The 15,939-nt window shown below is 34.0% G+C and overlaps 1 protein-coding gene across 4 annotated transcripts; it reads right to left on the bottom strand.

Annotated features, from left to right (window-relative positions):
• Nucleotides 1-670: 670 nt before the first annotated feature.
• LOC107867581 (trafficking protein particle complex subunit 6b) lies at nt 671-6,965 on the bottom strand. 4 transcript variants are annotated; one of them, XM_047410443.1, is made up of 4 exons: nt 6,601-6,868; nt 2,390-2,507; nt 2,097-2,325; nt 671-1,013 (listed from the first exon to the last, which is right to left on the bottom strand). In XM_047410443.1, exons 1-4 carry the CDS (start codon nt 6,750-6,752, stop codon nt 985-987), a joined length of 528 nt encoding a protein of 175 aa, XP_047266399.1. In that variant the 5' UTR covers nt 6,753-6,868; the 3' UTR covers nt 671-984. The 4 variants fall into 4 exon arrangements, with proteins under 4 accessions (XP_047266399.1, XP_047266400.1, XP_016569369.1 ...); XM_047410444.1 differs by having other exon boundaries at nt 2,390-2,492; nt 6,601-6,851; XM_016713883.2 differs by lacking the exon at nt 671-1,013 and adding an exon at nt 1,112-1,408 and having other exon boundaries at nt 6,601-6,965.
• Between the last annotated feature and the right edge of the window lie 8,974 nt (nt 6,966-15,939).

Below are 15,939 nucleotides of genomic sequence, written 5' to 3'. Positions count from 1 at the left end.
AATGCGAAAAGGTAGAAAATTAAATGTAAGTTTCTCAGATAATGAATGCGTAGATTAGGTTGAGAGGCCATGTATACGTGCAAAATGCTTTACAGATCTTCCTGAAGTGTGTGTACCTTAATTTCAAAAGCTTCATGTCATTTCATATTATTTTTTTCCCAAAATCATGTGAATTATCCTCTTTCGTCTAAAATGTTGATCAATCATCTACGTAAGATCTTGAAGGATATTATCTTCTTCTTTATGTACTAGAGCGAATGAAAAAAGCATCTCCAATTTAAATAATCTAATTTGTACAAAAATGTTAGTACGATTTTCTTTTTCTTTTTGGGGAAGATGGAGTCCACAAATTAGGGATAATTTATCTAAAATAGGTTTATAGCATATAATTAATGAAGCGAAAGAACGAAGTGCCAGACTTAATGGATTGTGATGGTATAAAAGTGGTTTCAATCTTGTTAAAGGAATATTTATACCGTCAATTTTATTAAATAGTTCAACAGTAATAAAATGAAAGGTTGCTCTTATAAAGTTATTGGGGGTTGTATATAAAGTTCTGCGTTGTATTCTGACTTATCTCGAAACTTGACTGCTTAGATAGACAATTTGAGTATATTTCACTCGCATCACGTGTAAAAAGGGGCAATTCGATGCACTAAAACTCCCTCTATGCACAAAGTCCGAAAATAAGCCGGACCACAAGAGTTTATTGTCGGTCTTACCCAGCATTCTGAATATGAAAATTAGACAAGAAAATGACTAACGTGCACCAGGAATTCAAGTCTAGTACATGGAAAAGGATTATTATGTATTTTGCCGAATATACCCATAAATAAAACTAAAGGTAATAATGCATACACACATCCTATTAATACCATGCCTTTACTTTTCACTGGAACTCAGGTAAATTGTTTTATTCCTCAACACCCTGCTCATATACCATTACCTGCTCATATACCATTACCGGGAGCTCATAAGAGGATCTCAGGAGAACGTTTTTGTTCCGAAAAGACCTATACAGTGTTTGTCTCATATAAGTAGAAAAAAAAACTTTAAATTCGTAACACTACCAGACATTAGAGTGAAATATTGAACATATTGAGCACAGAAATGGATCATGAAACCTAAGGGAAATTGTATCAAGAAGTTTGCAAGAGTCCATGTAGAAATTTAATGTATCATGAAGAAGAAACCTTGTACTCAGAATACCTATACAATGTTTGTCTCATATATGTGAAAACATCATTTCTCTGAGAAATTGTAATTCTTAAGTCTGGAATCACAACACAATACAGGGCATTCATGTGAGAGTTGAACATGCTAAGCACAGAAATGGCTCATGAAACCTTTGGATAATATACTCTTCTTGCAAAAGCCCATCATGCCTTTATTCGTATTACAAATGAACCTGTGTAATATCATATCCCAATAAAACACGTCATAATGAGCAAATATTTCGTACATCTGAATGTGGGAAACAGTGGGTTTTCAACATCATAATCCCAATAAGTGGGGTCTGGGGAGGGTGGTGTGTTAATAGCCTTGCCCCTACCTTGTTGAAGGTGAAAACAACTAAGATAATAGGGATTTTCTTTGTCATTTGCATTGTTTATGTATAAAATCTATGCCCTTTTAATAGATAGTTAGATGGACTAATGAAACAATAATATTACCTCTACCATGGACACCAGCTTGGTGTGAAATTCAATGAAATTATATGTTGAAAAGAGAAATACCTAGTGAAGAGAAATCTAAATCTTCCACTTAAATCTACCTCGTAGTTTAATTTATCTATCCCCATCCAGTTTCCAATCGAGACTTTTTTTTTCCCAAATGACCAGGACACTGATGTGAAAATGGTATTGAGATATCTTTATTTAATTAATAACAAAAGTATTGACTTAAAAGTGTCTTCAACTTTGAGTGCTCTTTGTGCCCAAAATGCGTGCTTCTAAGCGAACTTACCAACCAGATAAGAGGTTTCTTACTCACCCACTTTTCAAAATAAGCACGGAAATTATACAAATGGAGCTCTTACTTTCCTCTTCAGTTAAGAAAATTAGCAGCATAAAAGAACCTAAAATGAGAAGACTTACAAGCAGGAAGATTAGATATATCTGCAGAAACTGCACAAGGAATTCCAAGGTTTGAAAGCGCCCCCCTTATGATTCCACATGGGAAATAGAGATGCATTCCTATGGCTTGTGCAGCTTTGTTTTCAGCCATGGCTGAAGGGTCTTGAATAGAACCAAGAGTTTCTATAGAAGGATCAACTGACATCCGCGACAGCCAACGGAAACGATTATCTTGCAACACAAAGGTGCCCTACAGAAACAGGAGTTAGAGATCACTACTGTTTAGCAGCAAATGCACAAATTCTCAAACTTACTCTATGATTTGTCTTCAGGTTATCTATTTGCTTCTTGAAGACTTCAGACCAGAAGTCCTTGCATATGAATTTGATGGCCTCCAGATGATCAGTGAACCGGGGCCTATCCATGGTATACCTAGCAAGAAAATAATCATCTAGAGATAGTACAGAAAGTAAAACATAAAAGGTAAAACATGGTCCAACTTAGTAATGCGCAGTGTATAATCATACAGAGATCAAGATAGGAGTGACACATATTTCAACTACAATCACACTCCTCAGAGGAAAAATTAAATACGGAACAACACAAGACAGAGAATACATTACACTTCAAACTAGAACTCAGTGTAAGAACAGTCTTTGGGGTCGCGACTAGGATGACAAGCCACAAAGCAAAAGAAATGACAAAAAGGAAAGGCAGAGGCTAGAGTTTCAGCCTACCAAGTTATTGTATGCTTATAGCATCATTGATCCTAAACCCCGATATAAAAAATACCTTCACACAACACTATCACAAATAAACTAATTTAGCACCCAGCAAGAAGAACGGGAAAAAGGTTAAAAGAATAGAGAGAATAGGAGACTGAGAAAGAAGAAAAGAAAGAACAAGATCAATTCACCGAAGATTATTCATCAAGTCAACTGTGTCAAACAAGTGCAAGCAGAAACTATTGATAAGAGTAGAGACCCAGCTCAAGCTAGACTCTTGGAACAGTAAAGGTTATCACTAATTAAAAGATAACGATAAAGTCAGATATAAAGATAGATCTAAGTGAAACTTACAAGGATAGATTCTATCCAAAGTCATGATTTAGCTAGAAATGCTGCCCAATTGATTAGTCGAGCTGACCACAAACTAGCCCAAAGATATTGGTATAAAAAAATCCTAAAATTCTAGAACACTTCTAAAATTGCTCTTTTTCTTCAATCATAAAATCTTCCAGTTTTCAAGTACCCAAGCATCCTGGTCCAGTGGTTGAGACATAAAGAGTAACAACCTGAAAATTCCAGGCGCGACTCTCAGCTACAAAACTTGGTGTGAGTTCACTGCTCTAACCTTGATGAACAGGATTACCTTGACAATCTGTGCTTGTTGGCTGGACGAGCTACCTGGAGAATTTGTAGAGGTTCAACCAAGGTGGCATGGAGATCATCAATATTGAAGCTAAAGTGCCCAAGGACCAGGTCAGCTGGCACTAGTCTTTCATATCCAAGAAAGCTCTGGCAACCTTAGTCTCCATTGAAAACATCTCCTTCAATGCTCAGTGTAAGAAGCCATGAAGGTACTAAATTCTTAATGAACCAATGATAGAAGGCCAACCTATGAAAACTACTAACTTGAGAGATAGTTTTGGGTTCACATCATTCTCTACAGCTCTAACCCAGCACAACGAAGGAGTTAACTAGGCAACCTGTGTATGGGGACGGACAATTTGCTCAGAAGATCAACCGAAGTTTGTGCAGGCTTGCTCAAGACACTGATCAGAGAACAAATAACGTAAAATTTAGCTTCCCTGAGAATGATTTGTTCTTTTTTTTAAATCAAAGATAAGGTTAAAGGATAGAAATGAGGTGCATGAAGGTACTTAGGGCTTTAGACTACCAATGGGTAGGACTATCCATGCAAACAAACAGTCTTCTGTTTTAAAAGTAATCTTTCAATCATTACTTAGGTCTGAGGCAGACTTGGATTTGCTAATAACCACCACACATGTCAATGTTAGAATACTAACAAGAGCCATCTCACAAACATGTCTAAAATATCCTCTAAGTCTGGGGATGAAAAATCTGCACTTAATAATCATCATGTCAATGCACATTCTGCACATGTCTTTCCTAGGAGCAAGAAGGGACTGAACAACACAAAGACTGAGCCTATTTTTTACTCTCTTTTCTTATCAAGAAGACTGAGGCTATGTTAAGCAAAGTTAATTGCTAAACAACTCCTAGTTTGTTCAGCTCAGATCACTTTGTAGGATTCCTTATAGTAAGGTAAGTTAGGTTTAAAGGCCAAGAATAAATCCAACAACATACTGAATGTCCCTAAATTAAGGTAGCTCATCTCAAAGATCCTTCAAATCTAGAATGATATATCCACAAAATCAGAATTGTGTGGATTTCCTCTTTGTGAAGTGTGAACTAGAAATGCTAAATGCTTGAGAGATAAGGTCTTTTACAACAAGTTGAAGACAAAATACATTCTCAATGAAACCCCTTCACTAGCAATGGATGTGACAAGAAGTAAGCACTTAGAAACAGGGCTTCGAGCAGCCGAGTCACTATTGGATTAGGAAGTATGTCATGCGGTTTGGTAAACTTGAGAATGACTGTATTGCCTGTGAACCTTTGTGAGAAAGTGTTTTTCTCGCCATGGCTAATCACATATCAATAGAATAATCAATGTTGACTAATTGCGTATGTGGGTGACATCTACCGAGAACACATAACAATACACTTCATCTTGGTGAAGCATTATATGAATGGACAAGGCATCTTTTTTTTTTTGGATAAGAATGAATGGGCAGTGCATTACTCTAACCAAGCAACCTTGAAGGTTAGGGTAAGGCTCTATTAACAAGTTTAACCACTGCCTAGCATCTTTAGCTATGCCATCCGTACAAATTTTTTTTGGAAACTCTATGCAATCCATACAATTAATCCTGTCAACCACAAGTTAAATAGATTAGACCATTACCCATGCAAATGATGGCAAAGGTAGATATATACTTTACTTCTAATCCATTATCAATTGGCTATAACACACACTGAGCCACATCAAGATGGACTTTATTGCCTAGGCTACAATCAATCTCCTCCCCAGAATTATTCAAGTTGAACCAAGATCTCCTCGTCATCTTTGGAGTCCTTGAGAGCTAATCCTATGGCAAGGAAATGGTGGTGCCATATTACGGGGATTATGAAGATAAATGTTACTAAATGCCTTGGAATGGGAAGAAGAGAATTAGGAAACTGACGGTAAGAAGTACCATTGCTAACATTTCTTTGTCCGAGAATAAATGGGGTAGTGACTAATATCTTATGGGACTCTCCAATATAGAATGTCCTCAACACAAGGAGCAGGGTTTAACTACAAGTGAAACCCTAAGGATTTTGGTCTGGGTCCTCCACAAAATCCGAGGAAATGAGGAATAAAGAGTGATTTCATGTTGACATCGAATCAACACCCATTTTATGAACCTAGCAACAGCGAGACATTTGAGTTCTTTTGACCAAGATATAAGTTGTAGATCAACGATTGAGACATAAACTCAGTGACACTAAGAATTCAGTAGCCTAAGGCTAAGCATTTTGGTCTAAAAGTTGGGTCTTGAAGAGTAATTAACACATCATTACTTGAGCTTGGCGTTTATTTCAACCCATCGAAAAATAAATTGTCAACTTAGATGCCATCTGTCCTAGCCCTGGTGGACAGATTTACCTAGTACCTGTTTCTTGTGGGAGGTGGCACTGGCAGGTGTCCCCTGAAATTAGACGAGGTGCGCGCAAGATGGCCCAGACACCATGGTTATCAAAAAATACATATTGTAAACTTAGATAATCTCTCTCTCATAATAATGCAACTTTGTCACTATTTCTTATCATTTCCAACTGGTTTTCATTTTAGCAAAACGAACAAAAGTGGTATTAAGCATGTCATATCATCAAACTAGTCCTCTAGGATATCTAGCCAATCAAAGAACAAGTTTAGTTCAAGCTTTACATCGAAGTGATCAAGTAAAGCATTTCTACCTTAGCCTTATCTTGCAAAGCAGCGGTGATTCACATAGATTCTTGTCGAATTTGAGAAAGAAGAAAAGGTTTTTGGTATTTCAATATGTGATTAGATTGCGTGAGACGGGCATTTGTACAAGTGAATCCTAACAAATTAAGGAAAGACAATCAATAGCAATAAAAGGAAATGTTATAACCCTATAATTGCCGTACGAAAAGAAAAAGTGAAGTCTCCTAAACCTAAGGAGGCTATTAGGATATTGTGCGAAATGCCAATCATGATTTTCCAGGTGAGGATATTCAACCACAGTTGGTTTTGGGAATAGCATCTACATACATGGAGCTTGGGGAGTAGATAGATAGTTTGACTAATGGTGAGGATTGACAAGGTCAAATCTCGACGAAATTGAAAAACAGCAAAAAGTCGTTTTCAATTATTTCACTCCAAATTACTCAAAAGTATTGATAGCGAAACACAAGTTGAATTTGGAAGTTACCTTTCCGAAAGTTGGTGTCCAACTTGAAAGCCGATGGCTTCGATCCGTCGGGCGGCGAGTTCAGGTTTGTCGGCGTAGAAGCCATTGCAGTAAGAAGACACGATCTCTGTTACTAAACTCTCCACACAGCTCTCTGATACTTCCCGACCCATTTCTTCCACCCCTCTGTCGAATTGCTGCTTGAAAAGATTTTAGATGCTTTTAAATGAGGAATTATATTGAGATCCTTCTTTAATTTTTTTTTTTTTAAATAGATCAATTTAGCAAATATATAAAAAAGAAAAGTTATTTTGTTTTCAAAATCCTATTAACATTTTTTTTATAACCATGGCGTCCGACCATATTTGCGTACCTCGATTAAATCCACATGATACATGCTACTCTTTCCATTTCTTTTAAATGCTCCTTTTGGCTTAAGTACACCCTTTAATAAATTATTTATTTTAATAAAAATTAAATGTAACTCTATCAACTTACCCCCTAAATTTTACCTTATTTCAAGTTGATATTGATTACTATATTTAGAATTATTTAAACGCAAAGATATATTAGAAAGATTATGATCAAAGTATTCTTGAAAACTTAAACATACACTTTGGCCCCGTTTGTTTGTACTTAATGAAGATCTGAGTCTGAATAGTTCAAATTTCAGACCGTTAAGTGCATTTATTTTTATTACGATTTTAGCTCTTATTGGATCTGAATAAGTCTTAATTATTCAATTCTGAAACAAAGTCTTAATATCATTAAGAGTATTCTTATGTTGAAAAATATTTACCATCACTCTATACACAATTAAAACTTATCACCACTAACCACCTTTGCCATCACCGTAATTGTCAATCACCACCAAATATTAACCACCTCCACCATCACAACTACCATTGACAACCAATATCCCTATCAGTCACTATTGTTAGCTGTTACTACACCTACCATCTCTATTATTTAGTTATATTCATCGTTGCCATCACCGCTAAAACCACTATTATCATCAACTACTATTGCTAACTCCTACTATCGACCAACTTATCTATCACAACTAGCACCATCACTAACTACCACTAACACATCATCAATCTCCACATATTCTTCGGCTACCACCATCATCATTGTCACCGGTCTACCACCACTTCAACCACTGTCACTACCATCACTATAATCTATCTCTACAAACAACAATCTCCACTATTACAACTAACGACGTCTCCAACTACCATCAACACATCGTCAATCATCATGCATTCATTTTTCAGCCATCACATTCAACACCTCTAACTACTTAGGTCAACCAATCTCACATCACAACCACCATTACCTCTGTCAATTTTCACCATCATAACAGTCACTACAATACCAACCATCTGTACTATCACAACTATCACCACCTACATTACTAGTCACTAACATCAATCATTACCAGTATAACCACCATTATAAACCATCTCCACTATCACTAACAAACATAAATGTTTCTTTTTAAATAATAAAAAAAATATAGTATAATTTTATTGTATTAAATTAAATATTTTTCTAATATATAATCAACTTTTTATTTGAACTATATTTTTAATATATAGACAAATAAATAAATTTTGTACATTCAGATATTAAAAAACATATAACTTTAATCATCCAGTTCTTAAATTTAGAGACAACATCTTAATAATTCAGATTTGATTCAGATTCAGACATATGAATCTTAACAAAAATAAATGCAGTCTTGTTTTAAAATAAAATTACAACTCAATTAAAAATTTAAGAAGGAATGAAGGGGGTAACTCCCATCAATAAGTGCAGATAACTTTCGTTAGGATTTTTTCTATGGTTTTCTTACAAAATTTAAGTTTTATTTTTTTTAGAAGGAAAATAAAAGTAATACCATAATTACTTTTACTTTTCCTGAAAGGAAAATATAAATTTTTTCCATATTTAGCTAATCTCTTTCTAAGAGGAAAGGTTTCGGAACCACAATGTAGTCGTTTAAGAGTTTTGTTTAGTGGGAGATTTTCTCTCACTTAGTTTTTGTGCTTTTTGATTTAGGTTATTAATATGTAGGCCAATTGGCCAAACCATATCAATGTCCTTTTTTGTATCTTTTTTTTGGTCATTTGAATTATCGTTCGATGGTTTGCAAACTATAAGTTTTCGCATGACGCCCTTTCAATTTCAAATCCAACAACTTTGTTCATCAAAACAAGGACATATAGGAAGAACGTGATCTTTTGTCTTCCCTAAGATTTGAACATAAAACTTCATGCTTACAACCCGCTTCATTGATTACTAAGCTATACTCTTAGATGCCTTTAAATCCGACTAAATAGGAGGTACTTTTATAGAAAACTATACTGAAATCCTTAGATTCAAATTAAAATAATGTTGAAATGACACTTAATATAGACGAAACAATATAATAATTTGTTTTAAGATCTTACATAATCTATAATATATTAATCTATAATATATTAAAAGTGTGAAAACCCTTAGAAAAGTGATTTCAATTTTTTATCCCTTATTAAAATATTCTTCTTTAGATAAAATTATTATTTCGTTATTTTTTAATTTATTATTTAATTATTTTTTATTATATTAACTATACTTCCTAAAATATATGAGATTTTAATATTTTCCTTTCTACTAGACTTCCTAAAATATATGAGACTCCTAAAAATGGTAAGAGGAATAATTAATATTTTTCTTTATACTGTTCAATAAAAAAATACTCCTAAAATAACACTCATTAACCAAGCCGGAAGAGTGAGTTATAAACCTCATAGGACTCATTACTATTTACATAAAAGTAATAATTAAAAAAAAAAATTCACTACACAAAATTCATGCGAATAATATTATAATATTATTTTTTATATATATAGAATCCACTGAACAGACGGAATATATTAGTATATATCAATTCAATTTATTTTATATATAGAAATTAAATATTTGCTTCCTGTGGGAATTTAATTAGCCAGACCTAAAAATCCATTCTTTTTTCAGATTCCTTCAAGAATTGATCATCGTGGAGACTACTAGGTAATTTTCTAACCTTTTAACTTATTTACGAGTTTTTTTTCAGCATAATAGAAGTTAACATATATATATATATATATATATATATATATATATATATATATATATATTCTTTGTTTTCATTCAAAATCATTCTTTAGAATCAAAATTTTCGCTCAGACAAGAATTAGTTGGATCAAAATCAAAGTTTTGTGATCACTATTATATTTTTTTTATAGTTTATAGGTCGTAGATGAATGTCGGTTGACTTAAAAGAATTTCTTGTGTAAAGATTAGGTTTAATTGTATTTTTTTGATATCTTTATTATCTTATTGTTTTATTTTAATTTACAGATGCTAGATGAATGTGGGTCGGTTTTAATTTTTTTTTTAAGGTAAAAGTTAGGTTTAATTGTATTATCATAATATCTCTATTAGTTTGTTATTTTGTGGTAGTTTACAGTTCGTACATGAATCTCGATCGGCTTTGAAAAATATTTGTGTGTTAAATTTAAGTTTAATTGTATTGTTTTGATATCACTTTTATCGAATTATTTTGTTGCAGTTTACAAGTGATAGATAAATGTTGGTCGGCTTTGAGAAAGTCTTTTATGTAAAGGTTAGGTTTAGTTGTATTATTTTGATATCTCTATTATAGTATTATTTTGTTATTGTTTACAGGTGGTAGGTGAGTGTCAGACGACTTTGAGAAAAATTTGTGTGTAAAGATTAGATTTAGTTGTATTATTTTGATGTCTCTATCATTGTATTGTATTATTGCAATTTACAGATGTAGATGAATGTCGATCGACTTTTAAAAATATTTTTAGTATTATTTTGTTATTATTTACAGGTGGTAGATGAGTGTCAGACGACTTTGAAAAAATTTTGTGTGTAAAGATTAGATTTAGTTATATTATTTTGATGTCTCTATAATTGTATTGTATTATTACAATTTACAGATGTAGATAGATATCGATCGACTTTTAAAAATATTTTTAGTAAAGATTAGATTTAATAAATAAATTCTCCATTTTTACCTACTCAAAAGATATTAAATTTAATTATTATATTCATCTTTATTATTTAAACAAATATCCTATTTAATGTAATGTTTAAACTCATTAAAGTAAGGTACACGTACAAAGCGCGTACACCTAAACTAGTAGATTTAAAAGAGCATAATTTTGGTAGAATTAAAAATTTAAGTGCAAATAGGCTCCTATTTTACTTAATTTTTATTGTAATTATATTCAATATTCAATTATCTTTTGCACTGCATAAAATAAAATTGCAATTTAAATTTTGTTAATTTTTTAAAATTTTAAATCAATCAAAATAAATTTTATATTTAATTACTCCCACTAATTTTGATGGCAATTACTCTTATGAATGCCTAACTTCTATCATTATTCTACTTTATATATTGTAACTCATATATTATATGTAACCTCTAAAGCATTTATCTTCCTCACGTAATATTCATTATTCCCTTATTTACTAGATGGAAGAAATACTATACCTATATAAAAGGTATTTTTTTTCTTGTGATGGGAGAGATGGTTGTAGTCATTGTGAGATACAAAAAAAATATGACAAGTATGCAAATTATATTAGTGAAAGAGAGAGTTGAGACATAGAAAATATCGTAAGTCTTCAACTATATCACTATACAAAAAATATTAGTGAAAGAGAGAGTTTAGACAAAGAAAATATTTTAAGTTTGTAACTATATTCACTATAAAAAGGAGAATTTTATATGTTGGAGGAAGATGTTATTATGGTGGAGCTTTGAACTCTTTTACTAATTCGAAGTTGTTTGAGTTATACATTGTTGATGGACTGTTGTATGCGGACAAGTTAAGAGTTCATACTGCTGGATCAGTGTAGACTATACCGCAGTGGGCTAGAATATTTTAAAGAGTGCAAGATATCTGTGCCTCAAGAAGAAGATTATCTTATTTTCTTTATTTTTTGTTCATTTTATTATTTCAACTATAATTATTGTAATTTGTGTTACATTACACCAATAATTATCATTAACAAACAAAACAAATACACATAAAGAGCATTCAATCTATCACCTTCGAGGAAGAAGGGTAACAGAGTTAAGCCTCCTACAGAGCTCTAGTTACCCAAAATATCTTCAACAACCAACTAGATTTATTTACCTTGCTAGATAGCTTAAGTATCAACAAATTTCTTCTTAATCTGTGTCGCTGCTATATCTATAGTTAAAAGGCATAATACATAAACATGCCCTTTAACTTGACTTCAAATTATATCTATGACCTTTAACTTTAGGTGTGCACAAGTAGATCTTTAAACTTGTATAAAGTTGAACAAGTAGACATATACGTCCTACGTAGCATAATACACCTAGAATGTCATGTAGGACAAAAATTGACCACGTAGGATGCCACATAGGACATATGTGTCTACTTGTTCAACTTTATACAAGTTTAAGGGACTAACTTGTACACACCCAAAGTTGAAGGTCATAGATATGATATGAAGTCAAGTTAAATGACATATTTATGTATTGTACCTAGTTAAAATAATGATTTTAAATTGTTTCTAATTTCTTGAACACCAAACTTCGTATATCACTGCTCCACACAATGCAATAATAAGTTCCTTGAAAAAGGTTGCCAATACTTTCTCCTAAAATTATTCAAGATATTTTTGACAGTTTCAGTAGGGATAAATGTCCCAGACTGTAGTTGCACTTTACTTTGAACTCTCACTGCCCTTTCACAAATTGAAAATAGATGGATATGAGTCTCATCGACTGATTTATCATGCAAGCAGCAGGTATTATTTTCCATCGAAATATTTATTGATCTCTGATAAAGAAATGGACCTTGGGCCTAACTCAACCTCAAAAGCTAACTCATGAGGAGAGGATTGCCCAAGATCATATAAGTAGACCAAGGACACTTTAACCCATCGATGTGTGACTCCAACGCCCCCCACACGCCTAGGGATGGACATCTGGAGCATGGACAATATAAGACGGGGGGCCCAACATCGAAAATAATAAACTGGGTGGGCCTGACTTTGATACCATGGTAAAAAAATAGACCTTGGGCCTAACTCAACCTCAAAAGCTATCTCATGAGGGGAGGATTGCCCAAGACCATATAAGGAGACCAAGGACCCTTTAACCCACCGATATAGGACTCCAACAATCTCTTGAAGCTCTCTTTGGCTAGTAATCTGTTTCACATAGCTAGCCTTAATATGAGCCTGTTTTTAAACTGCAATAACTTAGTATAGATTTAGACACTTAAATATGCATGCATGTTACACCAATAATGCATTGTAACTCTGTGTAATTGGGTACTTCCCTAAGAGTGAGCAAGTAAACACCGAATAAATATCAATCATGAATCTCTATTTTCAAATTAACCCTCTTCCAGTACCAACTTGAGTCTAATGGTAGGATAATAATATCTATTTTAAGCTTATTGATTTCATTTACTAATTATATACCATGAATCAATATGTCTAGCTGTTTGATAAATCAGAGCAATTTGGTACGATAAGGGTCATTTTTGGAATTTGTATCTCATTTTTCTTACTTTTTTTTTGGTTGAAAGGGACTTCATTAAGAGAACTGAAAGTCAGATATAATTACAAATATCGAATTAGCTCAATCTGTTTGCAAAACAAAATAAGAGGAGTCATTAGTAACAATACTTATTACAAAAATATTGAAAAGTCTTTCAAAATAAGTTCCAGTTATGTCTGTCCAAATCGCTTTCCAAGCACACATTAGTGGAACTAAAAAAATGAAAGTCTCTTTTAAACCAGTTGTTATTGCTCCTAGTTTAGTCATGGCATCAACTACTCCATTTTCTTCCCTAAAGCAGTGGGTTACCTGGATCCTCCCTAGTCTTCTTGTTCTTGACCTGCATTCATCAAGTAAGTTACCAACTTTCAGCATGGAAATTACTTTCTTGGAGTCGATATTGATTTCAAAGGTTAGGAGGTGGTGGTCTTCAGCCAGTCTCAGACCCTCCACTAAAGCAGTTAGTTCCATTTAATTGTTGGTGGTATGAGGGAAGTTCTTGGTAAATCCAACTTCCCAGCCATCCCTGCAGTTTTTAATTACTCCTTCGATCTATCTCTTCCCAAGATTGTTCAGACAAGCATCGTCAGTATTCATTTTATAATAGTGGGGTGCCATTTCACATTCATGACGGTTAACTTACGGGAATGCAGAACTTTGTTACTAGCTATATGGTAGAATTCAACTGCTTCTGCATGAATAGCATGGAAGTTAGGCTTGTCTTTCTTGTTGTTAAAAGAGTTTAAGTTCCTGTTCTTCCAGATTGCTCAAAGAATAAAGGGGAGGATGTTGTGCCACAGGAAAAGACTGCCAAACTTCATATTCTTCAGTTTTCTCCATGCACTAGCCTAATTCGGGGGGTAAAAGTGGTGATGGAGATCCCTAGTGCTTTTTTCTTTTCTACAATATCGTGCCAGGTATCTATTGACTTTGGGCAATGAAAAAAGATATGGAGAATATCCTCAGAGGGTTAGTTGCAGCTTAAACAATTGGGGGTAATGTTAAGGCCTATGTTTAAGAAAGTGAGCTTTGTTGGGAGTCGGTTATGCTGGGTTAGCCATAAGAAGAATTTGATTTTGGTTGGGAAATGGATATTTCAAATCCATTGGAAGAAGTTGTGGCATTCTATGGAATTGGTCCTACAGCTCTGGTTTATAAGTGAGTAAGCATTTTTCCTAGTGAAAAGACCATTGCTAAAGCCACCCCAAATCAAATGATCAGAGTTGATTCTAGTGTTGTGTCTGAAAGTGTTGAAGATGGTCTCTGGAATGCGCTCAAGAATGTGGATTGAGAGAGTATCCATATGCACTACTAGAAATTACCCCTATTGCAACAAACCTTTTGGCGACGGTTCCAAAAGTGTTGCAATAGAGGGTCTATTGTAATGGTTTCAACCGTTGTAAAAAAAATTATTGTAGTAGAACTATTTAGTGTCATAAGCATTGCTGTTGTTTGATAACCGTTGCAATAGGGTGTTTTATTGCAACGCCTGCCTCAATCATTGCCATAGAATAAGCTATAACAATGCTTTATTGAGAAAAAGGAGCTATTACATCTGTTTATTTATTCCCAGCATAAAATTTCACTACAAGTTCACTGAAAATTAACCCTTTTACTTATAATCCACACAAAGTCTCAAACTAAAGATAATACAATTCACCAAATCTAATCTGCCACTACTACGACCACCATACTTCGACCACTATATCACTGCTCCGTCCACCATACTTCGACCATCGTACCACTACTCTGACCACGGTATCACTACTCCGATAACCAGACCTCGATTTCAAATTTGCTCCAACCACCACTTCATGAAGTCAGAACGTGCGACCATCGTAGCTCGATTTAGACTTCATCTCCTCCAGCGCTGAAAAAAATATCCGTGTCTAAGCTTTGACTCAATGGTCAGGTACCTGTCATTTCTCATTTTGAGTTTTATTGTATTTATTTGATATGTTTATAAAATGTTTGATGCTTTATGCCAATGAAGTAAATTATGTTTTAAATCATACTGTAGAAGACTGCTGAATCATTGATTTTGTCATGACGAGGGATCCATATCGAACCTAGCGCTCGCGAGAAGGTGTGACTACTTGTACTTTCCCAATCGACTTTTTTTTCACTTCAAAGGTCTAATTTCACATTAAATTTAGATTTGGATGAAGCCTTACTTGGGATGGACAATCTCTGTTATTTTTAGTATGACCTTATCCAGGACAAGGTGGGTGGTAGTGGCTTTGATAGAGGACAAAATGTGAGAGGCGAGACTGAGATTGTTCAGTCATGTGATGAGGAGGTTCATGGATGCCTCATTGTATAGTTGCGAGAGGTTGGCCGAGGATGGTTTCAAGAGAGGTCGAGGTAGATCGAAGAAGTTTGTCTATTTATCAAGGGCACAAGGTGTTGCAATAGTAGTAATGAGAAAATTACAAAATTACATTCTTTCTTAGTGTAGTGAAGTGCTAAGCCGCAAAAAGAATGTGCAAGATGACATTATACAGAATGTCCAAGGTGAGCATTTTTACTTTTGGGACCTTGAGAGTTGCCAAGATGTTTACCATTTCTCTGTTATTTTCTCTCAGGTCCCCCAGAGTTAGTTTTCTTTTCTTTAGTTGCAGAGCCAAAACTTGCTGGGAGGGTTTTGGTTGGCTTGGTGGTTGAGGATTTAGGGGAGGGTTCCCATTTTCGTTCACAAAGAGTGAGCCTAATTGCAAAAGTACCGAGACCTTGGGTAGAAAGAATGGGAGGTT

This window comes from Capsicum annuum, chromosome 4, assembly GCF_002878395.1.
Source record: "Capsicum annuum cultivar UCD-10X-F1 chromosome 4, UCD10Xv1.1, whole genome shotgun sequence".
NCBI lineage: Eukaryota > Viridiplantae > Streptophyta > Magnoliopsida > Solanales > Solanaceae > Capsicum > Capsicum annuum.
This window is presented reverse-complemented; position numbering and strand designations above follow the sequence as displayed.

Bases quoted from the DNA above. Each gene is read 5' to 3' on its own strand.
- LOC107867581 (XM_016713883.2), bottom strand. From the start codon at position 6,752: ATGGGTCGGGAAGTATCAGAGAGCTGTGTGGAGAGTTTAGTAACAGAG. The intron at 2,508-6,600 runs GTAACTTCCAAA...TTTTCTTGCTAG, and splicing joins GGACACCAACTTTCGGAAAG to GTATACCATGGATAGGCCCC. The intron at 1,409-2,096 runs GTAAGTCTTCTC...GATATTACACAG, and splicing joins TATATCTAATCTTCCTGCTT to GTTCATTTGTAATACGAATA.